Source organism: Cyclopterus lumpus, chromosome 1 (genome assembly GCF_009769545.1).
Source record: "Cyclopterus lumpus isolate fCycLum1 chromosome 1, fCycLum1.pri, whole genome shotgun sequence".
NCBI lineage: Eukaryota > Metazoa > Chordata > Actinopteri > Perciformes > Cyclopteridae > Cyclopterus > Cyclopterus lumpus.
In genome coordinates this window covers 5,855,759-5,882,674 of record NC_046966.1, presented here as the reverse complement: position 1 = coordinate 5,882,674, position 26,916 = coordinate 5,855,759, and the positions used below count along the sequence as shown (strand labels likewise).

Below are 26,916 nucleotides of genomic sequence, written 5' to 3'. Positions count from 1 at the left end.
CTTAACATATACTCCAGTTAAATGATGTGACATGTGGAGCTCTGTACATGTTACGTTGTTAACCTCTTGGCAGTTAGCGTGCTTTATAATGGCGTTTGCGTCGTGGTGTGAATTCGCTGTCCCCAGTGTTTGGTGTTGATGTGGGATGATCACTTTTATCCATCACCATCACCTTGTAACCAGTGCCGTTGAAGAGGGAGAAAACATCAATCAACGTTACTGTACTTGAGTACAGTTTTGAGGTACTTTACTTGAGTATTTACATGTGATGAAATAACGCATAATGTCACAGCATTTATTCTGAAATCTGGCCACTCCAACTTTTTACTTCAGTTTTGTGTCCATTTTGACCACTTTGTGCAGAGAACACTTCCACCAAAGGAAATACAAAACTAAATCAGTTGTGTGCATGAATTAATTGATTTAATGTAATTATGTTCCTAATGAGTACATTTACTTTGATGCTTTCAGTACATCTCGCTGTCAATACCTCTGTACAATCTTGAATTATAGAACACTTGTAACCAAGTATTTATTTTTATGTTTTGTATTGCTAAATATGAGCAGAGTGCTTCTTCCACCACCAAGAAAGCAAACACCTCATTTTTTACTTTTCTAGGACAGGATGCAAAATATGAAAGAAAAAGACTAATAAGTTGTATGTGTATTATTACGTTCAACAGGTGAGTCATTTTTCAGACATGATTATGACAATTCATATAGGTTTCATCCAGAGTTCTAGATGTTCTGTATTTGCCAGAAGATTATTATAAAATAAGATTGTATTCATCATCGACTGATCTGCCGGTGAATGATTCATTAGTTCATTAAATATATCAATAATGACAGCATAACCATAATTTGCACTCTGACACAACCCCAAAAAACATTTAATAATCGGATGTAAAGATGAGAAAGTTTGCATTGTCCCTTAAATCCCTTGTGTGTGTCCCTTAAACGTGTATCCTGTTTTGCAGCAAATGTCGGCGATGTGGACGGCGAAGGTGCTCGGCCTGGCCGTGGTGGCTCTCCCTCTCGGCGTGGAGCTGCTCCTCCTGCTCCTCCGTCGCCTCAGGCCCGCGAGGACCCTCAACGAGGTCCTCTTCTTTCCCTCTGAGCTCGCCTGCGTTGAGCACATCTTCACCTCCCTGTCGCCCCGGTGAGAGAAACCTAATCGCTGCACCGAGTAAAAAGCGGCTCTATGTGATTTATTCTGTATCGGTGTCAAGTGTGTTGTAAGAAAAACACACTAATGCAAAGAAATTCAGAGCCCCGAGATGCTCTCGGGAAGTGGATTTTAGTCAGTGCAATTACCATTTCTCATCCCGCTTGTTTCTTTCTTTTTTTCCACATAAAATAATAGCTTGAAACACAAAGTATGAACCACTGGGTCTATTTGCATTTCTGCCGGCTTGAAAACTGGATTATTTTTGCTAAATAGAGTTATCGTAACACAACAGTTGGTTTCCTCACTTTCATATTCATATTCAAGTGCAATATATAGAGAGAGAGATTAAAAAAAAGCATGCAGAATATTTAGTTCACTGCAGACGATGTGACAATAGGCGCGAGTCTTATTTTCTCTGGTTTCCGTCTGGCCTCCAGGTCCTGTCTCTGCCCGCTGCCCCACAGCGTGGAGACCTCTCTGTCCCGTCTTCTCCGCCGCGTCCTGTCCGCCGCCTCCTCTCTGGACCTGTGTGTCTTCGCCTTCTCCAACATGAACCTGAGCAGGGCCGTGCTGGCGCTGCACGCCCGGGGCGTCGTTGTCCGAATCCTCAGCGACAGGGACTACGTCGCCATTACTGGCTCCCAGATAGGGGTCCTCCGCAGGGCCGGTAAGGGAAACAAATGTGATGTTTTTTTTGTTGTTTTTTTCAAAGTAATCATTGCGAAGTATGTAAACTGTGTGACTTTAACAATCACTGTGATGATGCACCTCGACAATTTCAAAAAACAGCAGACCAGGGAGTCATTTCTTAGCCCTCCTAGAGATAAAAGTCACACTAAACCTCAATGGGGTCGTAATTATGGACACAATTCTCCTGAAATACGGGAAGGATGACTCTGGTTTCATTCAATAACGGGTTCCTCCGTCTGTGTTCCCGGACTATCGCTGTCATGTGGAGGGATGATGGGAATCATCTGGGTAAACGGAGGTTTCCACTACGAGCCTTCCTATGAGTCGGAGTAAATCGCTCTCTGAAAGTGTCGCACTGTCCCTCTTCCCCTCTCGGCCCTCTGCATTTAATACATTGTATGTTGTTAAGTAAGAATTAAGTAAGTAAGAATTTGGCAAACGGGCAGCAAATTTCATTAGGCAAAGTGTGTGTGTGTGTGTGTGCACGTACTGCAAACCTCGTGAGAGACACTTTGGGACGGGGGACAATCCATTCCTGTTTTCATACTGAATCTTGTTTTTTCTGCAGAAACCTTTTTCTTTTCTTTCTTTTTTTTTTATCCTCAAATAACTGTAGGTGACGATTTCGCTGAGAAGGGGGGAACGTTCACTGAGGCAGGGTCCTCTTTCCCGTCATTTCGGAAAGATTCCCCAAAAAAGCCAACAGGGGCATCTCACGCAGAGCGATCAGGGGGTCAAGTGGAAACGTTTGCAAGAGAAGTGGACAGTTTAAAAACCTTCGAGAGAATCTGCACGTCTAATCTCTCTGAGTTTTGTCTGCAGTCGAATGTAAAAAGGACTCGTGTGACACAAACCGGAATCAAAAACCCAAAAGTAATTTACAGTACACAACTGATTAGAAAAGCATTTTGTGTTCAACTCATATTCCGTATAACCTGTATTATGGTTTTGGACTCCCTGTATAATCACTTGGTTTATGTGAAATAGATACTGCATTTGTTTGGTAAGCACATTTGTAGTTGCAACAACAATATAAGATTCCCATATTTTGGGATCTTCAAAAGCTGATAGCATGAAATTAGTGAGTCATCATAATAAACATATGTAAGAATCAGCCCTGGGTTAAAGCCCGGGTTTTCCCGGTGATGTCCTCGGCTAAAGTCTGGATAAGAGAAGGAGACGAGCGTCTCGTGGTTTTAATGGCGAGGATGAACCCTCTGCCCCCCCCCCCCCCCCCCCCCCCCCCCCCAGGGATCTGCGTGCGCTGCGACGCCACCTCCGTCCACATGCATCACAAGTTCGCGCTGGTGGACGGCCGGCGGCTCATCACCGGCTCCCTTAACTGGACGCTGACGGCGGTGCAGAGCAACACAGAGAACGTCGTGGTCACCGAGGAGCCGGACCTGGTGCGACCCTTCGCCGAGGAGTTCCACAGGTTGTGGGAGCGCAACGACCCGGCCAGGTGCCTCCGCCGCCGCAAGTGACCCAAAAATGGTAGGAGGTACGCATGTTCGGTCTGGCCAGGCAGCCAGGCCCTAAAAAAAACATCATAAGAATGTTATCTTGTGATCTTTAGAGGACCAAAAGTGACAATGATGATGGGAAGTTTCATGGCAAGTTTTGTTTTAAATCAGAAGAGTCGTCTTAATTTACCAGACAGAATCAGTTCCAGTTTCAATTCCTGTTTGATTTAACTTCGTTTGGCACAGATCTAACATGTTTTTTTTATTCAAGTTTATATTTTGTTTATATTGTGTCACGGGTTGACATTCATTCTAGTTGCATTTTTTAAAAAGTTCTACCCTAACATGATAAAATGTATCTTATTTCTTCATGGTCATAATGTAATACATATATTACATAATAGTGTATCTCCCTTAGTACTATAGGGATTATCTAGCTAGTTAGGAATGTGAGTTTAACACACAACAAATAATCATCCACAGCTCTCCCAGTGTGTGACTCTGCTCTAAATACATCCCGTGTAATGTTTCAGGCATGCTGCTGTCGATCACCAACAATAAAAAAACCTTTTTCACGCTGCAGTTGTGTCAGGTCTGTTGCATCAGTGCCCCGCAGCAGCAGTTTTCAATCTCTCTCTCTCTCTCTCTCTCTCTCTCCCTCTCTCTCTCTCTTCCCCCCCCCCCCCCCCCCCCCCCCTCCCCCTCCACCACTCATGATTTGCAGTGAATCAGGCGTTACAGCACAGCAACTTGCTGCTATTGTCAAAGCCTAACAATATACCAACTGTTGAGGTTCGCAAAGGAAAGGGCACGCTTAATGTGCCAGGGTGCACGAGTCCTCTGGCGCGCGCCCAGTCGGGATGACGCGCGTGGATCAGGGTTCAGTCGAGACTTGTTCTGTGTCAGCACCTCGAAGTGCAGCTCTGCAACGGGAATGTTGCCCGTCACGAACCTGCTGCTGTGTTTTATCCTCGCTGTAAATGTGATGAATTCAACTGGGAGTCATGAGTCGTTGATGCGTTATAGCGCGTAATGCCTGCGCCATTCAACGCACAACATTTCTTTCCAGCAGGGCCGCAAGAAGTTTACCGTCCAAACGGCATCAGCCGCAACACAATAATGCCGGAAGTGTGGTGATATTCCTTCAAATTAAAAAAGTTTGCTAGGACAAACGCTCGTGCAAAATTATTATTTTGAAACAATTTATGAATTGTTTAGATCATTTGTTTACTCCACATTGCCTAACATCTATTTAAATAGAAAGAATTGCTACAGGTTTATATTATTCTGACTTTTATTCTGACTTCTATTCTTGCACAAATGGTCGGTTAAAACCAGCCATTTGAAAATGCCATCATGGAGCACTTATCACTCATTAGTAATCAATGTAAACCCTTTGTATGAATGTATGAACACTTGACACAGAGGAGGATAGATAGATAGATAGATAGATAGATAGATAGATAGATACTTTATTCATCCCCAGGGGGAAATTTGGTTGTAGCAGCAGCAAGCAAGGTTACAGAGTAAACATAAAATATATTAAATATTAAGTATGACAAAATACACAATATATACAATACAATAAAAGAGCAGAGCAGAACATATTACATTTAAGAAGAATTAAATAATAAAGACAATGAAACAAAGTGTGTATATAGTGAAAGCGGTACACGGTTTATTGATGTTCAATTTGAGGAGGATCTGACGAGAGGCGATTTGTTATAAGAAGTACAGAGCACAGGCCTCAACTGACTGGTAGAACATCTCCAACATCTTGCTGCATACATTGAAAAATCAAAGTTTCTTCAAGAAAAAGAGTCGACTCATCCCCTCCACCATCTTCACATCCTCCTCCACCATGTCAACATCCTCCTCCACCATGTCAACATCCACCATGTCAACATCCTCCTCCACCTTGTCCACTTCCTCCTCCACCATGTCAACATCCTCCTCCACCATGTCAACATCCACCATGTCAACATCCTCCTCCTCCATGTCCACTTCCTCCTCCACCATGTCAACATCCACCATGTCAACATCCTCCTCCACCATGTCCACTTCCTCCTCCACCATGTCCACTTCCTCCTCTACCATGTCAACATCCTCCTCCACCATGTCAACATCCACCATGTCAACATCCTCCTCCACCATGTCAACATCCACCATGTCAACATCCTCCTCCTCCATGTCCACATCCTCCTCCACCATGTCCACTTCCTCCTCCACCATGTCAACATCCTCCTCCACCATGTCAACATCCACCATGTCAACATCCTCCTCCTCCATGTCCACATCCTCTCCCAGAACTCTCAGTGGTTGTGGAGCCGTCCACCACCATCTCTCTGGTCTTGGCCACGTTCAGAAGCAGGTGATTTCTACCGGCCCGCTCCACAAAGTCAATCCGCTACTGCCCTGTACTCCTCCTGTCAATCCTTAATACACCCGACCACTGCAGAGTCATCAGAGAACTTCTGCAGATGACCCCGAGTTGTACTGGAAGTCACTGGTGAACAGGAACAGAACAGTTCCCTGTGGGGCTCCAACATCACTGACCACCATCACAGACAGCACACGGCCCAGTCGGACATACTGTGGTCAACCTGTGAGGTAGTCAGTGATCCAGGAGACGGTGGACGCGTTGACCCCCACCACCCGCAGCTTCTCAATCAGCAGCAGTGGTTGGAGTCAAAGAAAGTCAAAGAAAGTGATTCTCACAGAGCCACCGGTTCCATCCAGGTGGACTGAGCTCGCTGCAGCAGGTATTGAAAAGTGATGAAAAGTAACAGCCGCCATATATAGTCTATGTAGTACCGAATATTGCACAAAACAAACTAAAACAATGACAGGGCACGTTTGCCCCCAAGTTCCTGTCACAGAACTTGCAAAACGTTAAGAGAGAGAAGTGTAGCGGTTTTATTTTGACAGTCTCTACCGGAAGCTCCGTTGATGTAACCAGGGCTGACTTGACTGTGGCTTAACGGTGGGTGTCCCAGTGACGGGCGCACGCACACAGCCTGGAGATCCCGGAGCGGCAGCGCGCACCCATCGGCTTTCAGGGGAGAGGTGAGACGGACGGAGGAGACGGACCCGCAAACGACGAAACCAAAGGCGAGTTTAACGTGCACGCGGCAGTCCAGCAACGGCAGAGGGCTCGTTCTCACTGCCACGAGCGTGCAGTTCGGCTACCGTATGGTGAGGCACTTTAGGCAAATGAGGCTAACTGTCACCGTAACTTCACGTGCGTCTCGGGGAACCTTTTGGTCTTTTGAGTTTGCGTTACATTCGAAATAATTAGATCAATTCCAAGTGTCAACAAGTGCGTGACCCCACGCATCCTGGTCTTGCGAAGTGCACACACACACACACACACACACACACACACACACACACACACAGACACGCGCACACACACAGACACACACAGACAGGCACATATATTTCCATGAACTGCTTCAGCCCAAATGTCAACATAGAGACGAGATTACCCTGTTTTCCTGCTCTAGAGTCAAAGCATCATTGTACAACACAGACACACACAGACACACACACACATATATACACACACATATACACACACCCTTCACACTGTGAAGCGTGGGCTATCAGAGTTTTGCTGAGTGTGGACAGCAGCATACCGCCAAGTCCCCTCTTTATGGTCTTGGAAGTGGTTATGCTGAGCTGGTCTCCAGAGAGATCTCGGCAATCAGATGGCAGTCTGCCTCTCGGAAAGAGGAGGAGGAGGAGGAGCAGGAGGAGGAGGAGGATGAATGCATGGACAGGTCAGCCATCCTCCTTATGATGCAGAAAGATGGGAGGAAGGAGAGCGTGCAGTGGGTGAGAGGTGGATGGATGATGACAGCAGGGATGCATAGATGGATGAAAACGAGAGAGGGAGGGTCGATGGATGGTCAGATGGATGATGGATGAGAGATGAGATGCATATGGAGGAGAGGAGAGTCTATTGCCCCCCTCCCTCTTCTCTTCTCACCCAACGCGAGGCCGCGCTGACGGGTGGACGGAGAGAGAAGAGGAACAGTGGAAGGATCTCGCCCTGGTTGGGATTCATAGCACAGGCTTTCTTTTCTTTTTTTTAAAACAACGCCTCCATCATCAGCATCTGCCCAGCTGAGCGAATTAATTTCAGGCAAGTGAGTGTGAATCCTCAAATAGCTGAGATTCCTCTCTCTGACATTCAAACACACAATGTTAATTGTTCTCACTCACTTCAGCGGTTCATCAGCTGAGCACATAGTTGACATACTTGCTGCATGTTGCAGATAGTTCTATAATATAAAGGAGATCCTGGACTGCAGTAGTGCCATGTCTGTTTTCCTCACATTCACTTTCCCCTCCACAATAATCTCTGTTAAGCTCGTTTTATATGCTTCTTATTCTCCGTTTGGGCTGCAACCAAAGACTCTGTCATTATCAGTTGAGCCGCAGTTTGTTTTCTTGGTTAACTGATTGATTATTTTTGTCCGCGAAGTATCCGAATCCAGTGGAGAAATGGCCATCCCAGTCTCCAAAAGCTCGAGTTCACGTCATGAAAAATGCAAAGATATTTAATTAACAGTCTCATAGACAAAATAACTTATTTACATAATAAAAAAGATAATAAAGAGAAATAAACAACCCAATATTTGCATATTATCTGACTGTTTTTTTACTTAAATAGTCAACTAATAATAATTTAAAAAAACAATACTGGAAGAAAGGGGCTATATAGTCATTAATCCTGTTTAGGAATTGACTTGAATAAACCTGTAATTACATCTTTGTATGTTGGGATATTGTATTGTTCCTGCACACACTACTAAAGTCTCCTCTTTCTATGCTGTTGTACGTTTGATTAACGATTATTTTCATTATTAGTTGATTATTTTTTGCTGTTTAGTGAGAGAGCCCAAAGCGACGTCATGAAATGTCTCGTTGTGTTTCGCCAACAGTCCAAAAACAAAAGACATTCAATTTACAACGACGTCTAACTGAGAAAAGCAGCCAATCAAATGAATCATCACCGAGTCCTGTTTTAAAGCACAGGTTCCACACTCACTGTTTTCATGATTGAGTTCCCCCCGGCCGGCCCATGAGGTCGGGAGTGTGACGGACCGTTCTTCTCCTCTCGTCCCGCCTGCTTTAGATGGCTCTAGCCAGAGATCCAGAGGTCGGCCTGGAGCAGAGAGACTGCGCAGACCAAAGCTTTGACTACATGTTCAAGCTACTGATCATCGGCAACAGCAGCGTGGGGAAGACCTCCTTCCTGGTCCGCTTCGCAGACGCTTCCTTCACCTCGACCTTCGTCAGCACGGTGGGCATCGACTTCAAGGTCAAGACCATCCACAGGAGCGACAAGCGGTTCAAGCTTCAGATCTGGGTTCGTTGGAGAAACTCTTCTTTTTTTTGTCATCGTTTTTGTCATTTAAAAAAAAAAAAAAAAGAAAAGAAAGAAAGAGTGGTTTGTACTGTTTAGCTTGGCGACTTATCCTGGCACAAAAAAAGAATCCCAAAGCTAATTAAAAATCGCTCACTCTCCTTCACCTCCCTGCTTCCAAACTGTTTACCGTCACTCGCACATGGTGTGGTTTCTCCTCGGCAGCAGGAAGAAAGTAGAAGTCTGGCAGATAAGGCCAGAACAAACGGATAGATGTTTGCTCTGTGCAGCGGCAGGGATGTGAAAAGCTGGCCGACTGCGTTTCAGTCCTACCAGATTTAAACTCTCTCTATTAATTTGGCACAAAAAAAGTTTTTTAGCAGTCTGATATTATGGATGGGCGGTTATTTAGTTTTAATGGCAGACTGCCCGGACACATTCAAAAGAGTCACCTGGTTTGGCTCTCGTTTGTGTACCTTCAAGACACCGTCAGCAGATAGCTCGTGGCTAGCTCTATTGAACCAAAGTATTATACCTGCAAACAGACTCTTTCAGGATTAGGAATAATAACTAGGACTAATATTTTTGCATCAAAAATGTTAGTGGTTGCAAGTCTTTACTGGGTATTGGACTATGTTTATGTCCCTACATACATTTTCTAGAATAATAATAGAAGAATTGTCCCAAAAGAATTCTCCATTTAAACCTAGATTAATGTACAATTAGCCACCTTTCCTTTTCATTACTAGGAAGAACATTTTTTATATATGTATTATTTTATATAAATGTGTAGAGTCATTTTCTCATAGACTTCTATAGAGTCTCCCCCTGCTGGCCCTTAGAGAGAATGCAAGTTTAAGGCACTTAAGCATTGGCTTCACTTTGTCCCTGAGGCTGCTGGCTGGTAATGAAGCAAAATAATCATTATTTTCCTCAATGCTACCCAAGTATTGTGTATATAAGACAGCAGGGCATCACAATCATTGAGGGTAAAGTAAAGAACCAAGAGTTTCTTCGTTGGCCACCTCTCAATAGAAACAAAACTTGAGAAGTAATGCTAATTGAGTAAGTTTAACCGGATAAAGAGTCTAGTTCACCCACAGCAGAGGTGTCCGTTTAGAAAGCGCTCATCATTAAGGTCTAAAGAGCTCCCCGAGAGAATGCGCAGGAAGCTATTTCACTTCCCACAGTACATTAAGAAATATATATTAAAAAAGATATACTGTACACAGCAAATAGGCTTCACTGTATCAGCAACAGTCAGCATAAAACACTGCAGTCTCTTTAATGCCAGAGCTGTAATCTACTTAAGGTAATTATCTGGGGTTGAGAGGTCCTAAAATACAGCTCCGAGCGATGGCGGAGAGACTCGCGCTTGCGAAAGGCGTTGTTGCGCAACATGGGCTGTTTATCCTCCCCCGCGTTCCCTCGCTCGCCCTCCTACACGCCGCTGCCTGTCACGGATGTGGAGTAAACTCATTCCTCACGCTCCGCAGCTAATGACAGTTGATGTTGAACATCGTCCCCAGACAGCGGGGTTTCATGAAAGATGCATGGGTTGAATGTGCTCACCGCGCAGACTGACACCCAGATCTATTGCTGGAGGTAGTCGGGAGGCGAGGCGAGGCCTCAAGCCCGCGCCGCTTCATCCAGCGCTCAAAACAGTTCCAGGCACAGTCAAGAAGCACATCCTGGTGTGTTTACAGGGCGTGGTGCCGTCAACGCATGCCGGGAGGGATGTTAGCTTCTGTTCCACCAGAGTTATTGATTCACTGAGTTAACCCGCTCCTTCCCCTGGTCCTCTGAGGGCAGGGGGGGGTCAACAAAAGGACGCAGGCGTTCTCAGGCGTGTCTTGTGTTCACAGGACACAGCGGGGCAGGAGCGCTACCGGACCATCACCACGGCGTACTACCGAGGGGCCATGGGGTTCCTGCTGATGTACGACATCACCAGCCAGGAGTCGTTCTGCGCCGTACAGGACTGGTGGGTGGAGCCGTCACGAGTGGGGAAGTGCTGATGTCGGCCGTTATATTTTAAATTATACGTTTCTACGGTGAATAGAAAACTAGGACATATAAGGTGTGGGGGTTGTCCCCCCAAGATGCAATTTCACATCATTTGGGACCATTATTATTATAATGCCACTATAGATAAGGCCCTTAACGCTTAAGTACGAAACTAAACTATCATTGAATATTTATTTTATTATTTACACTTATCGCAGCCGTCATATGAACATTTAATTCTTCCGGCAATGTTTGCCCTGTAAAGCAAGAGATTTATTTACAATTCTTCAAGAGAGTTATGACGAACAATTCACCAAAGTAAAGTTATGTGTTTTCACATGACATTTGATATATGATAACCCGCAGCTCTAAATCCATACATGTACAGATAGTTCTTCATCTTTAAACAGTGGTGGAGGAAGTAGTATGCTTACCTTTTTCTTGAGTAAAAGAACTCTAAAAATAAAAGTGCCAAGTGTTATGTTGCTATATACATCATATTACTGGAACATTATTACTGATGCATTAATCTGCATTTTAATTGTCACAGCTTTTTGATTTTGTAGTACTTGTAAGTTTTGTATGTAAAATCCTAATCTCAGACAGAAGTCGTAAAATAAAGTGCAATATTTTCCTCAAAAGATGCATTAAAGAAGAAGTATAATGTTGCATGAAATTGAAATACTCAGGGGAAGTAGCTCTGGAGTAAATGTCCTCTGTTGTTTCCACCACTGGCTGCAGGTAAATGCAGTAAAGTGTATTCATTGTGTGAAAACGTTGTGTTGCCGTTTCCCAGGGCAACCCAGATCAAGACGTACTCGTGGGGCAACGCTCAAGTAGTGCTGGTAGGCAATAAGGTGGACTTGGAAGAAGACAGGAAGGTCCCCACTGAAGATGCCCAAAGACTGGCTACAGAGCTCGGTTGGCACAAGAACACACACACACACACACACACACACACACACGTGCGTTTAACACACCCCAGCAACCAAGCTCTGCCTCTCCTCTCCGCAGGCTTTCAGTTCTTCGAGGCCAGCGCCAAGGACAACGTCAACGTGAAGCAGGTGTTCGACAAGCTGGTGGACGTCATCTGCGAGAGGATGAACGATAGCGTCAACGGCGACGCCAGTCCGTCAGCCAATCACAACGAGGCCAGCCTGATGGAGACGCCCCGCAGCGGCGCAGGCGGCTGCACATGCTGATGGCTGTGAATTCACAGGAAGCTGGTTTCACACACAGATTAATTTTTTTTTAAACGAACATTATAGATGTACTTATTCATGTTACTGCACTACTGCAATCATTAATGGGTGCTAGGCTTCTTTTGTTTCCTTGTTTTTTCATTTGATCTTTTCCCAACTTGGTGACGACTCCAGCTTCGTTGTCATAGGAACGTGACTGTTACACTGAGATGCCAAAGAGCTGCACTGAGAGCAGCTGTGCCTTTTCTTTCTCAGCCATCACCTCTGCTTCATTAGTTCTTTATTAGTAGACAAACCTGTTGCAGGTGATGTGACTGAAGGGCACGAGCCATTGTGTCATGGCGCCCCCTTGTGGCTGCTGCATGTAAATGCATCACTGTGACTCCATACCGCGTACACACACTGTGTGTCCTGTGAACTTGTCCAGCTGAGGAAGAAGGAAGTTGAAACATACCTGAAGGGTGCTGTTAGATGACAGCCCTCTGTGCCCGGACCAGTCCTGTTATTACTATTTTGGAGGGATATTCTCATTGGGTTTTAATGTTGTATTGTTCTTCTTGTACTTTTAATGGTTAATGGTCATTCAATATTTCCTTTGCCAGGTTTATTGTGTCTCTCTATACGTGTGGATTAAAAGATGTGGATCAATACAATACGTCATGTTGTGGTTATTTTTCTGAATTAAACAACGCTTCTAAATCATAGGAAGAACTGCACGTTTCTGAGAAATTAGTCACTTTAACATGAAATGAGTCAACTCAAATTCCCCAAAAGTGTTTTATTTTCATTTATTAGCAAATTAATTTGTATTATATAAATAAATAAATACATTTGAGCTTTGTGTTGAGTTTAATAAATAATATATAAACATTAATATTATATATTTACAGGTTCCTGGTCATGAAAGATTCTTTTCTATTTTTGAAGGGACTTTGGTCACCAGGAACTCTCCCCCCCCCCCCCTCCCTTTTATTCTGTCCATGTGACTGTGACTGTGACTGTGACTGTGACTGTGTGTGTGTGTGTGTGTGTGTGTGTGTGTGTGTGTGTGTGTGTGTGTGTGTGTGTGTGTGTGGCCTGTGAAAACATAAAGGGGCATGTGAAAGCCTTGTCAAGCAGACACTCCTGATTGATCGGACCTCAGCGCACAGACAGACAGAGCTGCACAGGTAAGAGCTTCATGCTTTTTCATACTTTTAATTAATTATAAGATCAACAAAAGCCTTTTTCTTTTTCACACAAACCTATACCTAAACAACTTTTTGGGGAATTAACGTACGACATGATCCAGTATGTTTTTGCCAAAGAGAACGTTTCCAGCTATTTAAGTAATAGAACTAAGAGATGATGAATGACAAATGCTTTGAATGAGATCATTTTATAAGATAATAAATGTTTTTTGAGTAGTTGTCTTAATTGAATGGGTTTACTTGTAATATATGACAACGTATTATACCAACAAACTAGTCCACCCAAGAATCGTCCAACTCGTTTCTCTTTAATAGTATATAAATAAAACAAAACACCACGTTTCAAATAACAGAGCTGATGTAGGAAACTTTAAATGTTTTCTGACTTTTCAAGTTGTGTTAAAACCTGGTCTCCGTTAAACTCATCCAAACAACATATGATTTTGCTGGTGATATAAAAGTCTTTTATGGCCTCACGGAAACGATTTGTTCCTACTGAATGTTACAGCCAAAGCTGCAATAAGGAAGATAAAAGAATCAGGATCTATAAAACTGAGCTCATATCTCTGAGAACAGACGGATCTAAAGTTATGCAAAGTTTGGCGACAAGGGTGTGTGTTTTATATAGCTTTTCCTTTTTTACCTAATCATTAACTCATCGGAGGACATTTGAATAATTGCGACCACAACACTTTCATGACTGTCTGTACTGTCTGTGCCACCTTTTTAAACACCTGTTTCATGACTGTTATGGCATTCTCCATTTCAACTTGTGAACACATTTTGTAGAAAAGACACTTTTACTAGCCGCTGATGTATGTAGGGGGTATCATTTGACGGTTTCAGCGCCACAGTATACTATAAAACTGCTCATACAGTTTTACAATGAAAAGCACAAACGTAAAGAGCTGGAGGAAGTGAGTTGTCTGCCTCTGAACCAGATGGAGACTGAAACGTATCGTGTGACTTGAATGTGTGCAACATAACATTTGATTTTACAAACTATTAAGCATGGATATGAACGAGTAACTTGTCTCACACATCAACCGAAACCCCCGGGATTACATCAGCAGGACAAACTTGCCATTTTTAAAGGAGATTAAGACCCCTTGTGTTTTCCTGCCAGTTACTTTGGTTAATGTATAACCAAAACAATTGCAGTTTGACCCACATTAGCACTCACTTGTGTTGTAATCCATCCCCATACCATTGATTATCCTAGAGGTCAAATGCAAAGTTGTGCAGTTAACCAAAATCTGCTAAGAGATAAATAAGGAAGTGTGACCGATTACTATAATTTAGGTCAGTTTAACAAACCTTTTTCTTCTCTTTTTTATTTAAGTGTGGACAAAAAGAAGAACGAAAAAACAAACTCCAAGATGTGTTGCTCCGGTTTTCTCAAAATCATGATGTTCATCTTCAATGGTGGCATCTTTGTAAGTTGCAAAAAAACGTTACTACTTCTTTTCGACTTCTGTTGCCCAGTTCTTTTTCATGTAGGCCAGGTCCCAGAATTAAACAGACAAGAGAGCACTGGAGAGCTATTCCCTTTGGCTTTGTATTAAATTCTCCTTTACAGCTAAATAATACGTCAGCTGTGTACTTCCTATATACAGTGATAGCTGGAAGGAATGGTTTGACATTTTTGGGGAAAACACGAGAGTTGTACGACAAGATTGATAGCACTCTCGTGTCTGTAAGATAAAGATGAGGCCACTGTCAGGCGACAGTTAGCTTAGCTTAGCATTAAAGAAGAGTGTTCTGCCTCGTCCTTCCCTACTGTGCTATGACTGGCTTATAATTTGCAGATAGCAACGTGCTTTCCTGACTGATAAGACAGACCCATATTTAGCGGCTAGCTCGCTAACCAGCTAGCTTTTTAGATCCACCGTGCTTTCATGCTAAACTTGTCACTCATAGAGTGAAAGCAGTGTGCTTTCTGACGCTGCGGCAAAGTGGATGAAGCATTACGTTGTTTAAGTTGACTGATTTAGGGCTGGCTAGTTAGCGAGCTATCTTGCTAATTCCACTTTCATGCTACACTGGTTTCAAAAACTGAGCACACATGGGAGATGTTTTCTTCTGCCAGAAATCACCTTTGGCATAAAAAAAATTCCTTTTCAGCATGTCTGCTCTTCGTGTTTTATAACACTTTACCATTATTGCCACATCTCTACTTTATTCTTTCTCTCCATTCTTTCCCTACTCAACACATAGTTGGCAGGTGCAGGCATCCTGGGTGTGGGAGTGTGGGTGAAGGTGGACAGTGGTTCTCTGCTGGTTTTACTGGATAATGTGGAGGGCACGTCTGAGTTCTCCCAGTTGGTCAACGTCGCCTACGTGCTCATCGGAGTGGGCGCCGTGCGGCTGGTCATTGGCTTCCTGGGCTGCTGCGGAGCTGTCAGGGAGAGCAGGTGTATGCTGCTGACGGTGAGCGATGTTGGATAGATCAATTGCACTCGATAGGACTGAAGGAACATATAACAAAATTTGAATAAATAAAAAGCATATCTTTTTGGCGTTTTTTTTTAGAAATATTGCCACAACCTTTCAGATATTTTTAGCTACTTAAAACATAAAGGACCACTATATACAATGAAATAATCTGATTTAATAAAGTAACATTTAATTGATGTCTTACTTGTGGTAGTATGAGGTATGTTTGAAATGACATAAACCTTGTTTTCTTTCTTGTATTAGAATTGGAGAGAGTAAAGAATTGCAATTGAATTGCAATTGAAATATATCTGAGATTATTTGGATATAAAATGTGAATTCTGGAACTGTAAATGTTTATTGTGTTTTTATGGTTATTTTCACTAGAAAAATCTAGCAGATTGCCTACTCATTTGTTCCTGGTATGAATGTGATACATATTTGAGTATGCAGCTTTAGGTTTGTTTCTTTCTACGGAGGTTGCTTAAATGCTCTTCGTCCAGGCCTGTTTCTCACTCTGTTGGTGAGGTTTTATGGATACACACGATGCTGGCTTACAGTGAAGGTTTTACAGTTGAATTTATCATTCTCTCAACCATCCAGTTCTTCAGCATTGTGCTGATCATCTTCCTCATCGAGGTAGCGGGAGCTGTGGTGCTGCTCGTCTTCCAGGATGTGGTAAGTCAAAAACAGGATCCACTTGGCAATAATTGTCATTTGGTCAGATTTAGTTTATAAAACCCTTGAAGAGCGTTGCAAATAAACAATGGTGTCCTTCACAGGCTGAGCAGCTTCTTGACCATGTGGAGGATCAAGTTAAAACGAGCATTAAAGACAACTATGGAAGCAATGAGAAGTTCACCAGTATCTGGAACGCCACCATGGAGGAGGTACGCATTTTTTATTTGAAGTTTTAAGTGAAGTAAAGTCCTGATTACGGTTGATGCAACTTTTGAGACAAAAGTAGAGGCTCTTTTATCACATACCTCAGCCAACACAGGTATTTGATTACTTGAATATTTTCTGTTGATTTGCAGTAAAGGCACACTTTGTTCCAGTGAAAAGAGTAATGACCAAAGAAACTTCTTTACCAAATGTCATGGGACTGTGTAAACTGTGTACATGTAAAATGTATTATTTTCTTTTACATTTTTATAATCCACACCTTTGTCTACACTACAGCATCACAGCAGTGGAGTTAAGACGACTACATTGTGTTCTTGTTCATATCTGGGACTAACACTGGTTGTGGTTTCCTTCTGTGTTCCTTCTAGTTTAAGTGCTGCGGATACAAGAACTACACAGATTTCGATGGCTCCGCTTTTAACAATCAGCTCGGAGGAGATTTGTATCCAGTCACATGTTGCAAAGAAACCATCGGCGTGTGCAATACAGACGAAGCATATAATTCGGTACGAGACCACTCTACTCTTGGTTTAACTCAGTGCGTGCAACAAAACCATTCACGAAGTGCAACAGTCATTCCTAATCTCCGCTAAAACCTGCTGTTTCCCTTCCAGATGATTGAAGGCTGCTTTAATAAGCTTCTGCAGCTGATAGAGGAAAACGCTGGGATCATCGGAGCCGTGGCTCTAGGAATCGCTGCTCTTGAGGTATCAGTATGAAATAGACATTTTCTCAGCCACCAGTCTAGAAGAGCACTCTGTACTTTGGCCACACAGTTGCTTTTACAGAGCGGTGTTTGAATGAAATAACTTTACATTTTACTTTATCTCCCATACTGCCCTGTCCTGATAAATATAGACCGGAATTGCATTTCTAGGCAACAGCTCTGGTCCATGTTTATTTCCTGTCACCTGATGTCAATTACATACACGCAGAAATAAACTGAGACCCACTGTGAAATAGCAATATTGATAACTTGTTCCAATACTTGTCTGTAGACACATAGTGGCTTTTAAAGCATCTATAATCCAGATTTTTCAGATTTTTTCTTTTTAAATGACAACGTTGCTCGTAGAGATTCAGTTTCATTGCTTTTTATATGATGTTAAGGCCACTAAACATGAAAATGGTTCAAATGTGACAAATGTTTTTTTTTAGAAATCTGTGACTCTGCAGAACATTATCCAACTTGTACAGTCTATTACTTCATGTTGAAGAACTGTTGTCTTTACAGGTTGCTGCCATGGTGGTATCGATGGTCCTCTTCAAGAATATTGGCGAGAAGGCGTGATATTTCCTGTTTGGGATGAGAGAATGACATTCTAATTGGTGGAGAAATCGTACTTGGAGGCCTTAGTTTCAGAACTATATCTGTACACATTTATTCTGTAATTTATTTACGTTTTAAGATGCAAACATTGTATGTGCTGAGCCATACAGTTAGTAATATGTGACAATGCACAGGGTAGAAATAAGTTATTTATGTCTCTCACACTCACCGCAAGCTGTAATATAATGAATTTATTTTTGTATGTTTGATCAAAATGAAATAATAAATATCAGAATATCACCTTTTATTTACACTGTGATTTTGGTCTTCTTTGGCATATTTTCAGATGTTATATTAGTAAACATGTAATATTAAACTATGTCAGAGGATGATGGTTCATTTATCACCGATAGATTCTGAACAAAAACATGCCCCCCCCCCAAAAAAAAACAAAAAAATAAATCAATAAAGCATTACATTAAAAAAAGAATTAAAACTGTCATCAAGTGTTAACTTTTCAAACCAATGTTTAATAAGTTTAATAATAATTCATTGCCATACATGTTTAATTGTGTTATCTTGAGACACTTGAATTAAATATGTACAACAAAATAATCCAAACCTCCTCGCTGATGTGATGTACATTAAAGGGACAGCAAACCCCAAAATCAAAAACTACATAGTTGCCCTCTTACCCGTATTTAGCAATCTGGAGAGTTTTGGTGATAAACATTTTTCGTGCTTTTAGCCCCACAGTCCGAGTGCCATCTAGTCCCATGATTTTGGACAGAGGACGGTCGATATCTCCAAAACTAGGCAACTCTAGATAGATAAAGAGCAGATACAGATACGAGGATAAATGTATGTATTTTACATTTTTGGGTGAACTGTCCCTTTAAGATATATCACGATAGCGCGCTGCACGCGACGAAAGTAGTTCTACGCAGTTTTCGTCTAGCTAGCAGCTTCTGCTTCCTCCAACTATGGCTAAACATACAGTTGAACCGCTTATTTCATTTGTAGTTATTTAAAGCACACATTTAGAGGATTCCTTGACGGGGCCGTGTCTAAAGCCTGGAAGAGTACTCGCAGCAGGATGTGTGGTGACTCTGGGGATGAAAGAAGCGGCTAACGTAACGTTGCGTCCTCGTCCTCGTCCTCGTCCTCGTCCTCGTCCTCGTCATGGCGTCGACAACACTTTGTTACTGTCACAGCTGGTATGGGAAGTTCAAGTGGACTAAATATAACGCACGATACTCTGCGTTTTGCAAAGCATGTAGGCATTGTCCCCTGAAATGCACACCGAGTTAGCTTTTCTAAAACATGTCTCCAAAAATGTGAAACGTCTCGGAGAGGCAGACTACGATGACAGTCAACCCGGAGGCCTCGGCGCCGCGTCGGCCTCAGGTAAGCCAATGTCTGGGTTAGTTGGAGCCCGCCGTGCTATTTTAATGATGGCGGTTTCGGTGAGGAGGTTCTGAGTTGTAGCATAAAGGTGAGGAGGGTTGTGTCGGATTTATTATCGTGTTATTGTCTCTTTTATGTCTTTGTGACTTTGACGATACTTGTGTGTTGGCCTGCTGCATCATGGTGACACATTGGAAGCATCAATGAAATCATTCTATTGTTTTATTATTTGGCAATATATTTACAGTGTACCGACGTCTTTATAGATTTGTGTTTAGTAAAATGGTGTACAAAGTAAAAAGTGCTGTCTTTTCCTGGTTTTAAGGCATGCATCCCAGTAAAGTGACGTGATATTTTGAAAATAGCTGTTCTTTTGTTTGCCTATAACCACTTGGTCACTGTATCCACATAAGGTTAACTGTCTATCAAATATCTCAATATGGTCAACCGCACAATATGGTTGCAATATTGATATCGAGGATATATGACATGATCAAATCGCCAAGCCCCCTGGGCTATCGAAAGCCAATGCACTGGGCTTACTCGCTGTCCTGTAACTGTGGGTCTCCAGGCAACTATTGCGCAGTTGTCAGTAACATATAGCCTGCTGTGAGTGAGTGTGTGAGCTGGTGTTGCTCTCTACCATCCAGGGCTGGATGGGTGTTGATATGAGGAGCCTTCTGGGCATACGGAAATCCAGATAGTCAGATAGTTTTTCCATATATAGTTTTTCTATTTATATACATGGATTTTAGGTCTTATATTTTAGGTGGCCAGAAACACAAATGAACGTTGATGTTACTCTGTGTCTGCTGCATGGGTTTATAAGCAACTGTTTGCTTGCACATATCGACTTGTTAAAGGGGAATTTAAAGGTGACACACTGGTCAAGAATGATGGCCTATTTCACAGATTATGGAACTGCAGCCATCTAACCGTCACATGCTGAGTAAGAAAAAGGAGGCATGTGATTGTATGGCACCAATAGAAACATTTATGTCTCACAGTATCAATCAGTGTTTCATATACATTCTCACAGTCACACCGGGCAGCTAATTTTATATCCGCTAAATCCCTCAACAGGCTGTGTGTTGTTATACATAATATCAACGAGCTGCTATTATACATGTATTACATGGGGGAATGGAAAGGTGACTGTGGTCCATATGGTCTGGCCTTCTGGTCAGAGCTGTTTTAATTTGCTTCATGCAATGTAAGTAATTGACATTTGAACAGGTTTATTGCTGCTTATACATTACATGGCAGTTTACATCAGAATGTGTGTGTGTGTGTGTGTGTGTGTGTGTGTGTGTGTGTGTGGGCATAGTTGGTGAAGTTTAATGTGTGCTGGCAGCAGGTTTTTCCCGTCACCTGCTGTGAGATAGCTACCTGATGACCCTCCTCAGTGGCGTCATAACCTGGAAAAGTTGTCTCTATTACTGTCATCATAAAACGGTTGGAACCGCAGTTAAATGCAACATGTGACCATGCTTCATATCGGTTTTCTCTGGGTTAGGCAGTTTTAATGTCCCTCTGTGGGCACTTTTGTAAAGGTGAATTAAGTGAAGTCAAGATTAGCTGAGTCACACTCATGGCATATAAAACCTATATGAGTATATTACAAATCATTTATTACGATACAGAAATATGCTGCCCCCCAGGTTTTGTGTTACAGATATATTAAGTGCTTTCATGATCGATAATGGGACACACTATCTTAGAAATAGAGGTGCTAACTAGAACCATATGGTTTTCTTTGGCTTTTCCTGACAGGAAAACGCTGTTGGTTCCTGGTAGAACCTGTTATATAGGTTCCACCTGAAACCCTTTCAAAGGGTTCTAGTTAGAACCCAATGTAACTGGTTTTACCTTATATAAAAGGTTCCACCCAGAACTCCAAGAGGCTCTACAGGGAACCCTTCTATGGTGTAATGGTTCCACCCAGAACCCTCTTATATCCTGAACCTTTCCACCTTTGAAGAATACTAATAAGAACCCTCTCAGGTTTTTATATTCCAGGGGTTTCATCTAGAACCCACCCGGGGGGTTCTACCAAGAACCAGGGCTGTCCTCAACCAAAGAAATTCTTTGACGACAAACACTTATACGATTTTGTCGACTAATCCTACAATTAGTTGATTTAATCGACAGACCTGTAAAACTGAGTTTTGCGCTCACAAGTTTCTTGGTAATAAGCCATTCAACATGGAAAGGCATAACAAATAACTCATCGATTAAAGAAATCAAAATGACTGATTAGTCGACTAATCAGCTAAGAGGGGGCAACGATCCGGCTACCTAAAAGCCGGGGTCTGATGGTGCAGCATAACCCACAACAATCATGGTTCACAATCACTATTTTTTGGATTGTGGGTGTTTTAACACCCATGCTTACAACAATCCTTGAAGAATCCTCCGCCTTCGATACAGGGTTCTTTAAGAACCAGCTTCTTTTTTTATTTTATTTTTTTATTTTATGTATGGGCTGTATGCCTGGGCAGCAAAGCAAACTTCATACAAATGAACAATTAGAAAGTAGTCTTTGTTCAAAAGGTAGTAGCATTCAAATAAAATAAAATCTATAGTTCAAAGTCAGTATTTTCCTTAGCAGTTTGATGTCTAACACTGAGAGAGCAGTGTGATTGGCAGGGGAGATACTCCTTAGTAAACTCTGCCCTCTTGTGGATAAAATTTATTCTGCAGCTATAAGAAGTGGTCTTCCTACATTACTGCAACACTGCACACATCCTCACACATTCTACATTACTTATAATATTGCAGTTTGCCTAATCACGTAACTATAAACCTCACCAACCAGTGTGTCAAAGTCCTGAGTCAGCGAAGGTGAGGAAGTATTCATATTCAAGTCCTTCACCTTTCCCATTCTTGCATCTATATGAACCATATATGTCAAGTGGTGGATGATGGGAAACCGACATGGAAAAGTGCCTGTTAACACCAAGGTCTCTATGAGAAAGTCAAACACCCTTTCCCTCCTGACATTGTCAGCCAGTCGGCCCTCAGCAGCCGGTGTGTGATCAGGTCACGGGTGACGGAGCGCACTGAAGTCTAATGCTGTTGTGATGGGATGTCAAGGGAGGGGCTGAGGAGATGCCTGTGGGAATAAATGGACAGGAGACGGCTTGTTTACACAGAGAACATAAACTGATGATTGCTTTACAGCCAAAGGTAACAGGGACACCTTGTTGACTCAGCAGTCTTCCTGAAGCTGTGGGCACGGGATTCAAAACAGTTTGAGTTTAGTTAAAGTTCATCCCCGACATCAAGTTAACTGTTTTACGGTCGCTGGTTGAAAAGGAGCCACTCGTCTCCCTAGGTGTGTGTTTTTAGCATATTATACTTTAATAATGATTTCAAAAAATCTCTTGTGTGCAGGATGAAAAATCAATCTGCTCATTGGTTGTGGCACATAAGTGCCGTCACAGTCGCAGGATCTCTACCGCTGACAATGTGACTAATTGTTGAGTGATATGGCAGCTTTCTCCACCACCATCGTTAAAACATCAAAAGTGGAAATATTTTCTGCAAGAATTGCTTTCATGCTTCATGTAGCGCAGAGACTCGATTTGTAAAGCCTGGAAATAAATCAAAGTGGTCGATAACTCAAATTCATCGCAAAATATAAACTACATCCATGGAATCAGGTCAGTTTGAACCCAGAGGATCAAATGCCCTCTTGATGTTTTTTAAAATGTATTTTTTATGGCCACACTCACCTTGAAACTGAAATCCTCTCAGTCTGGCGGCCATCCACGACCGGGAGTTTTAAGCTTGGTGTGATGTCTGGTCTGGTGTGGGAATTGCGACACCTTCTTTGCGTTAAAACACAGGTGAGAGCTGGCAGCTACATATATAAAAGACTTCCTCCACCGCACTGACCAAAGCACTGACAGCAAGGTTACCTTTTGGAACCTTGGACCGCACCACCAGACAAAGATTTTTTTAAATAACATTTTCGCTGTAACTTTTTTTTTTGTCGTTTCCTCAGTTTTGAAAAAACGAATTACATCAACTCTGTTTTGACAATCGTCCCTTTTTGTATCAAAGAATGGCTCTCCATATCAGTTTGGTATTTTTGTCAAGTTGGACAGCTGTCGCTTTTACGTTCCCTCACAATACTTTTGACAACGTTATTAAAGCGTCAAGAGTGGAATTTGAATCATCTGGCAGCGGACCAGGTGAACCCGTCCGGGGAATAGTGAAGGTTGTGCAGCTGGACCCTCGTGCCATGGCCCAGTCAGGCTTCTTCAAAGGAGGACTCACCCTCAGAAGAGCACCCTCCCTAAGCTCCAGAATGTCCTTCCCTGCTTTCTTGTCTCACGGGCGTCCAGGTCCGGTCCTGGCCCCCAAGGCCCCAGTGAGTCCTCTACATCTCCTGCACCCTAAAAGCCCCGCTGGAATGGAACTGAAGAAGAGGCAAGGCCTGCAGATGTGGCAGAGAGCCATAAATAAAGGAGACAAGATGAGCGTGTCCTTGCCAATCAACCTTAAGGACACTAAACAGGCGTGCTCTGCGGTAGCTTTCACTCAGGTAAGACAGTTTGATTTCCCTTCTCTGTTAAATAGTTGTCTGTGCAACACATGGCGAATAGCATTCAAATGAGCCATTCTTTACAGTCAAATAGAAGAAAGCAATGCAAAGTGTTTATTTTTCAGTAGCAATAATCTGTCTGCTCACTCATAAAGCTGAGTATGGCGCTGGCGGAGGATTAGCCGTGATGGTGATGAGTTGCATAAACACATAGTGGTAAATTAAATTACAATATTTCCTAATATCGCCCCTCTCTGTCCTCCTCTCAGCGCGTGACGGCAGACGGCTGCGATGCAGTAACGGTGCACAACAAGCTGTGTTTCGGCCAGTGTAGCTCCCTGTTCGTTCCGTCCGAGGGGGAGTTTGCCGGGACGGGGGCCCTCCGCCACCGGGCCCCTTGCTCCCGCTGCGCCCCGTCCAGAGCTCACACCGTGACTGTGCCCCTGCGCTGCGGAGCCAAGGTCCATGTGAAGCGGGTGATGGTAGTGGAAGAGTGCAAGTGCGAGACGAGCCGAGAGGAAAAGAGTGCCGAGGCTGCGGCATCCACACACCTGTAACTGTGTTGAGGCTTACAAGATTTTCATGTGGACTGACAAATCTCGACCAAGTTATGGACTTTGTTTCTCCGAGTTGATGTGATAATTATTGAGAGAGTTGTAATGAGTGTTTATACATGTATGTTTATTTGTTTTAGAGTCTGAATGTGTTATTCGGAGTAAAATATCCTGGCGGTTTGTTCCACCACTGATCGCTGACAAACTGACCTATATTTTGGTCATGCACTTTTCTGTTGTAACTGACCGAGCTATCCACGCTGGACTTGTGCTGCTGTTCAAAAAGGAGTTTAGATGGATTTAAACTGAAATATTGTGATCTGTAATATTGTCATTAAAAAATCCTATTTTGTCCACATTTCCTTTTAACTCTGCGTCGCTAATTGGTTTCCTGACAACACTGGTTGGATTTACAAGTGCAATTTAGTTTGCATGCAAAGCTCAAGTAAAAACATGAAGAGCATTTGTTTGTTGTCCACCCACTCTTGCATTCAAGCGCTCGAGTGTCAGCTCCTATATTTTATTAAAAAGCCACGTTCCACCGACTTTTAGCACGTAGCACTTACATCTGAAAGCACCAAACTAGAGAGCAAATGAGCTATTGAGCGCTGGTACTTAGCAGTAAGCAAACATAATTGTTTCAGCATGGACCCCTGAATTATGTATAGGAACCACCTATTCTCATGCCCAATCTCTTTTCAGTGTAGTTGTGGGAATTCAAACAACATTCACCACAGATGCACTTGAGCGAGTGGGTATGTGTGATTATGTGCGTATGTGCTTTTTCTTCTTTTTTTTTCTTCAGTTAGGACCCATAAAACCTATTATTCATTTATACCCTGGCACCTGGGCCTGGTAAAGTGAACTCATCCCACACATCCATACATACATTCCCAGAGGAGCATAAAGAAGGGGGCTCTTTACGACGTCTTGGCATGCTGTCAAAACGACTGTTTAGATGGCCATTTGCATTCACGTGGGCTTTCTGAAAAAGTGAAAGCGTTCATTTCACTACGGGGGTGCATTGAGTCCCTTGGATTCTATTAGCATGTGATTAACATCTTGGGTTGATGGCTATATTTTTCTAGATTGATGGGACAAATATTTGCCCAGGTCTTAACTATGAGGAATTAGGGGCCACTTTTAATCAGGCACTATATACTTTTTTCTTTTTCCAGAATATGCAGGAGGAGAGGTTGGGAGGCTCATAGATCTGTGTTGACAGTGATCAAATTCAGCTTTTGCAACTCTCATTCCTCATAGTGAGGAAGGATGTTTGTATGATGCCAGAATCTGAGTAATTTATATCTATAACCATCCATCTCTGTCTTTTTACAATGATGCACTTTCTATTTGTAATAATCCACTGTGCTGTTGTGAGTGTGTGTGAGAGATGATGCCGCTGGATAGTCATGATCTCACTATCTGTTCTTACCGAACTCTGCATACTCTTCTTTCAATCTTTTGTCTTTAAAAACAATATATAGGGATGGAGTGGGGGGGGGGGGGGGGGGGGGGGGGCTTGTTGATTGAACAAACAAGGTGCACAAGAGAGTGCACCACTTAGCGAGACAGATGTCGGCCCCCTTTGCATTGTGGGATCCCGCGAAGCACTCCTGCGTCATTAAGGATGGCCTGGTTCCCATGGCGAGAGGAAAGGAAGGAGCGAAAGAAGGAGGGCCCGATGCCAAGTTCAGCGCCTCGGGGATCAGATCAGCGTCACAGGGTGCTAAGTGGCCTAGTTAGCGCTTTAAAACGCACAATGAGCTGCCTGCTCTTTCTCTCTGTGTGCAGGCAGGCCTTTTAACTGTCAGACATGGAAATGGTTGGGAGGTGTGTGTGTGGGGGGTGTCTCAGGCGATATTGGTTAAATCAAGGTGTATCGGGAGGGGGGGAGGTGAAGCTGAATTATAGATGGGCGGATTCGAGGCCATTGCTAGTTTAACTTTGACATGTTGTTAACGGCGCGAGGCGTGGTTCTGTGCGCGGGCTGTAATTGGCAAGACTATTCCCGGGTTGATCTGTTTTGATGCTGCACACCTCTTGTGTCCTCCTGTATCTAAAGCCGCGGCCATGAATACCAAACAGTGCTAAGCTAACTAGCTGGCTGAACAGTGCTGGAAAAGGGACGGTCCACCAGATGTTCCCCCGGTGCCGCTTGGGGCTCCGCTGGAGCTAAACCGTCACGGTAGATTGGAACGGGCCTGGACCGCGGACCAGGCTCCCGGATCTGGCGTCGGCAAGCGAAAGCGAGACAGGGGTCCATCATACGCTCTCAGGAAAGGAATTGGGGAAGGCGAAAGGGGCACGCCAGGAGAAATGTGATGACCTGTTCAGTCACAGACCAGACAGATTCTTCTCACCTAAATCCCAGCAGTGCGGGTTTTAGTGCTGCAGGTGTTGGGGCCCTCGGTGTGAGGGTGTCTACCTCCCCGCTGATACGCGCTCACTCTGTGGTGTTAGTCCGGACCAGCTGGTCAGAGTTGGCTCTGCAGGAGATGGTGGCCCTGGGCTAAGCCTGCCAGCCTACTGCCATTCTGCCTGGCTGCCAGCCCGCCTGCCAGGCTGTCTGTTGGGTGCAGAGGAGGACAGAGAAAGGTGTAGCCTGGGAGTCTGTTTGTCATTGGATCAAATCCGACAGTGGTTTTAGTGTCTGGTACCACTGTCTCAAAAGTCAAAAGTTCCTATATGATCACT

The 26,916-nt window shown here is 43.3% G+C and overlaps 4 protein-coding genes across 5 annotated transcripts; all 4 read left to right on the top strand.

Annotated features, from left to right (window-relative positions):
- Positions 1-32: 32 nt before the first annotated feature.
- Positions 33-3,769, top strand: pld6 (phospholipase D family, member 6). The gene is made up of 4 exons (XM_034538860.1): positions 33-242; positions 978-1,159; positions 1,606-1,835; positions 3,110-3,769. Exons 2-4 carry the CDS (start codon positions 981-983, stop codon positions 3,340-3,342), a joined length of 642 nt encoding a protein of 213 aa, XP_034394751.1. The 5' UTR covers positions 33-242; positions 978-980; the 3' UTR covers positions 3,343-3,769.
- Positions 3,770-6,278: 2,509 nt separating this feature from the next.
- Positions 6,279-12,550, top strand: LOC117734631 (ras-related protein Rab-3D-like). Of its 2 annotated transcripts, none has more exons than XM_034538849.1 (5): positions 6,279-6,432; positions 8,465-8,698; positions 10,561-10,679; positions 11,499-11,623; positions 11,717-12,550. In XM_034538849.1, exons 2-5 carry the CDS (start codon positions 8,465-8,467, stop codon positions 11,902-11,904), a joined length of 666 nt encoding a protein of 221 aa, XP_034394740.1. In that variant the 5' UTR covers positions 6,279-6,432; the 3' UTR covers positions 11,905-12,550. The 2 variants fall into 2 exon arrangements, with proteins under 2 accessions (XP_034394740.1, XP_034394731.1); XM_034538840.1 differs by having other exon boundaries at positions 6,308-6,516.
- A 450-nt stretch (positions 12,551-13,000) lies between these two features.
- Positions 13,001-18,013, top strand: tspan34 (tetraspanin 34). Its single transcript, XM_034538827.1, has 8 exons — positions 13,001-13,073; positions 14,437-14,530; positions 15,312-15,524; positions 16,134-16,208; positions 16,313-16,420; positions 16,805-16,942; positions 17,051-17,143; positions 17,671-18,013. Exons 2-8 carry the CDS (start codon positions 14,474-14,476, stop codon positions 17,725-17,727), a joined length of 741 nt encoding a protein of 246 aa, XP_034394718.1. The 5' UTR covers positions 13,001-13,073; positions 14,437-14,473; the 3' UTR covers positions 17,728-18,013.
- A 5,169-nt stretch (positions 18,014-23,182) lies between these two features.
- Positions 23,183-24,222, top strand: dand5 (DAN domain family, member 5). The gene is made up of 2 exons (XM_034543008.1): positions 23,183-23,665; positions 23,935-24,222. The coding sequence occupies exons 1-2, from the start codon at positions 23,183-23,185 to the stop codon at positions 24,220-24,222; spliced, it is 771 nt and encodes a 256-aa protein (XP_034398899.1).
- Positions 24,223-26,916: the final 2,694 nt, after the last annotated feature.

Bases quoted from the DNA above. Each gene is read 5' to 3' on its own strand.
- pld6 (XM_034538860.1), top strand. From the start codon at position 981: ATGTCGGCGATGTGGACGGCGAAGGTGCTCGGCCTGGCCGTGGTGGCT. The intron at 1,160-1,605 runs GTGAGAGAAACC...TCTGGCCTCCAG, and splicing joins TTCACCTCCCTGTCGCCCCG to GTCCTGTCTCTGCCCGCTGC. The intron at 1,836-3,109 runs GTAAGGGAAACA...CCCCCCCCCCAG, and splicing joins AGGGGTCCTCCGCAGGGCCG to GGATCTGCGTGCGCTGCGAC.
- LOC117734631 (XM_034538840.1), top strand. The intron at 8,699-10,560 runs GTTCGTTGGAGA...TTGTGTTCACAG, and splicing joins GGTTCAAGCTTCAGATCTGG to GACACAGCGGGGCAGGAGCG. The intron at 10,680-11,498 runs GTGGGTGGAGCC...GCCGTTTCCCAG, and splicing joins TTCTGCGCCGTACAGGACTG to GGCAACCCAGATCAAGACGT.
- tspan34 (XM_034538827.1), top strand. From the start codon at position 14,474: ATGTGTTGCTCCGGTTTTCTCAAAATCATGATGTTCATCTTCAATGGT. The intron at 16,209-16,312 runs GTAAGTCAAAAA...TGTCCTTCACAG, and splicing joins TGCTCGTCTTCCAGGATGTG to GCTGAGCAGCTTCTTGACCA. The intron at 16,943-17,050 runs GTACGAGACCAC...TTTCCCTTCCAG, and splicing joins CAGACGAAGCATATAATTCG to ATGATTGAAGGCTGCTTTAA.
- dand5 (XM_034543008.1), top strand. From the start codon at position 23,183: ATGGCTCTCCATATCAGTTTGGTATTTTTGTCAAGTTGGACAGCTGTC. The intron at 23,666-23,934 runs GTAAGACAGTTT...TCCTCCTCTCAG, and splicing joins CTGCGGTAGCTTTCACTCAG to CGCGTGACGGCAGACGGCTG.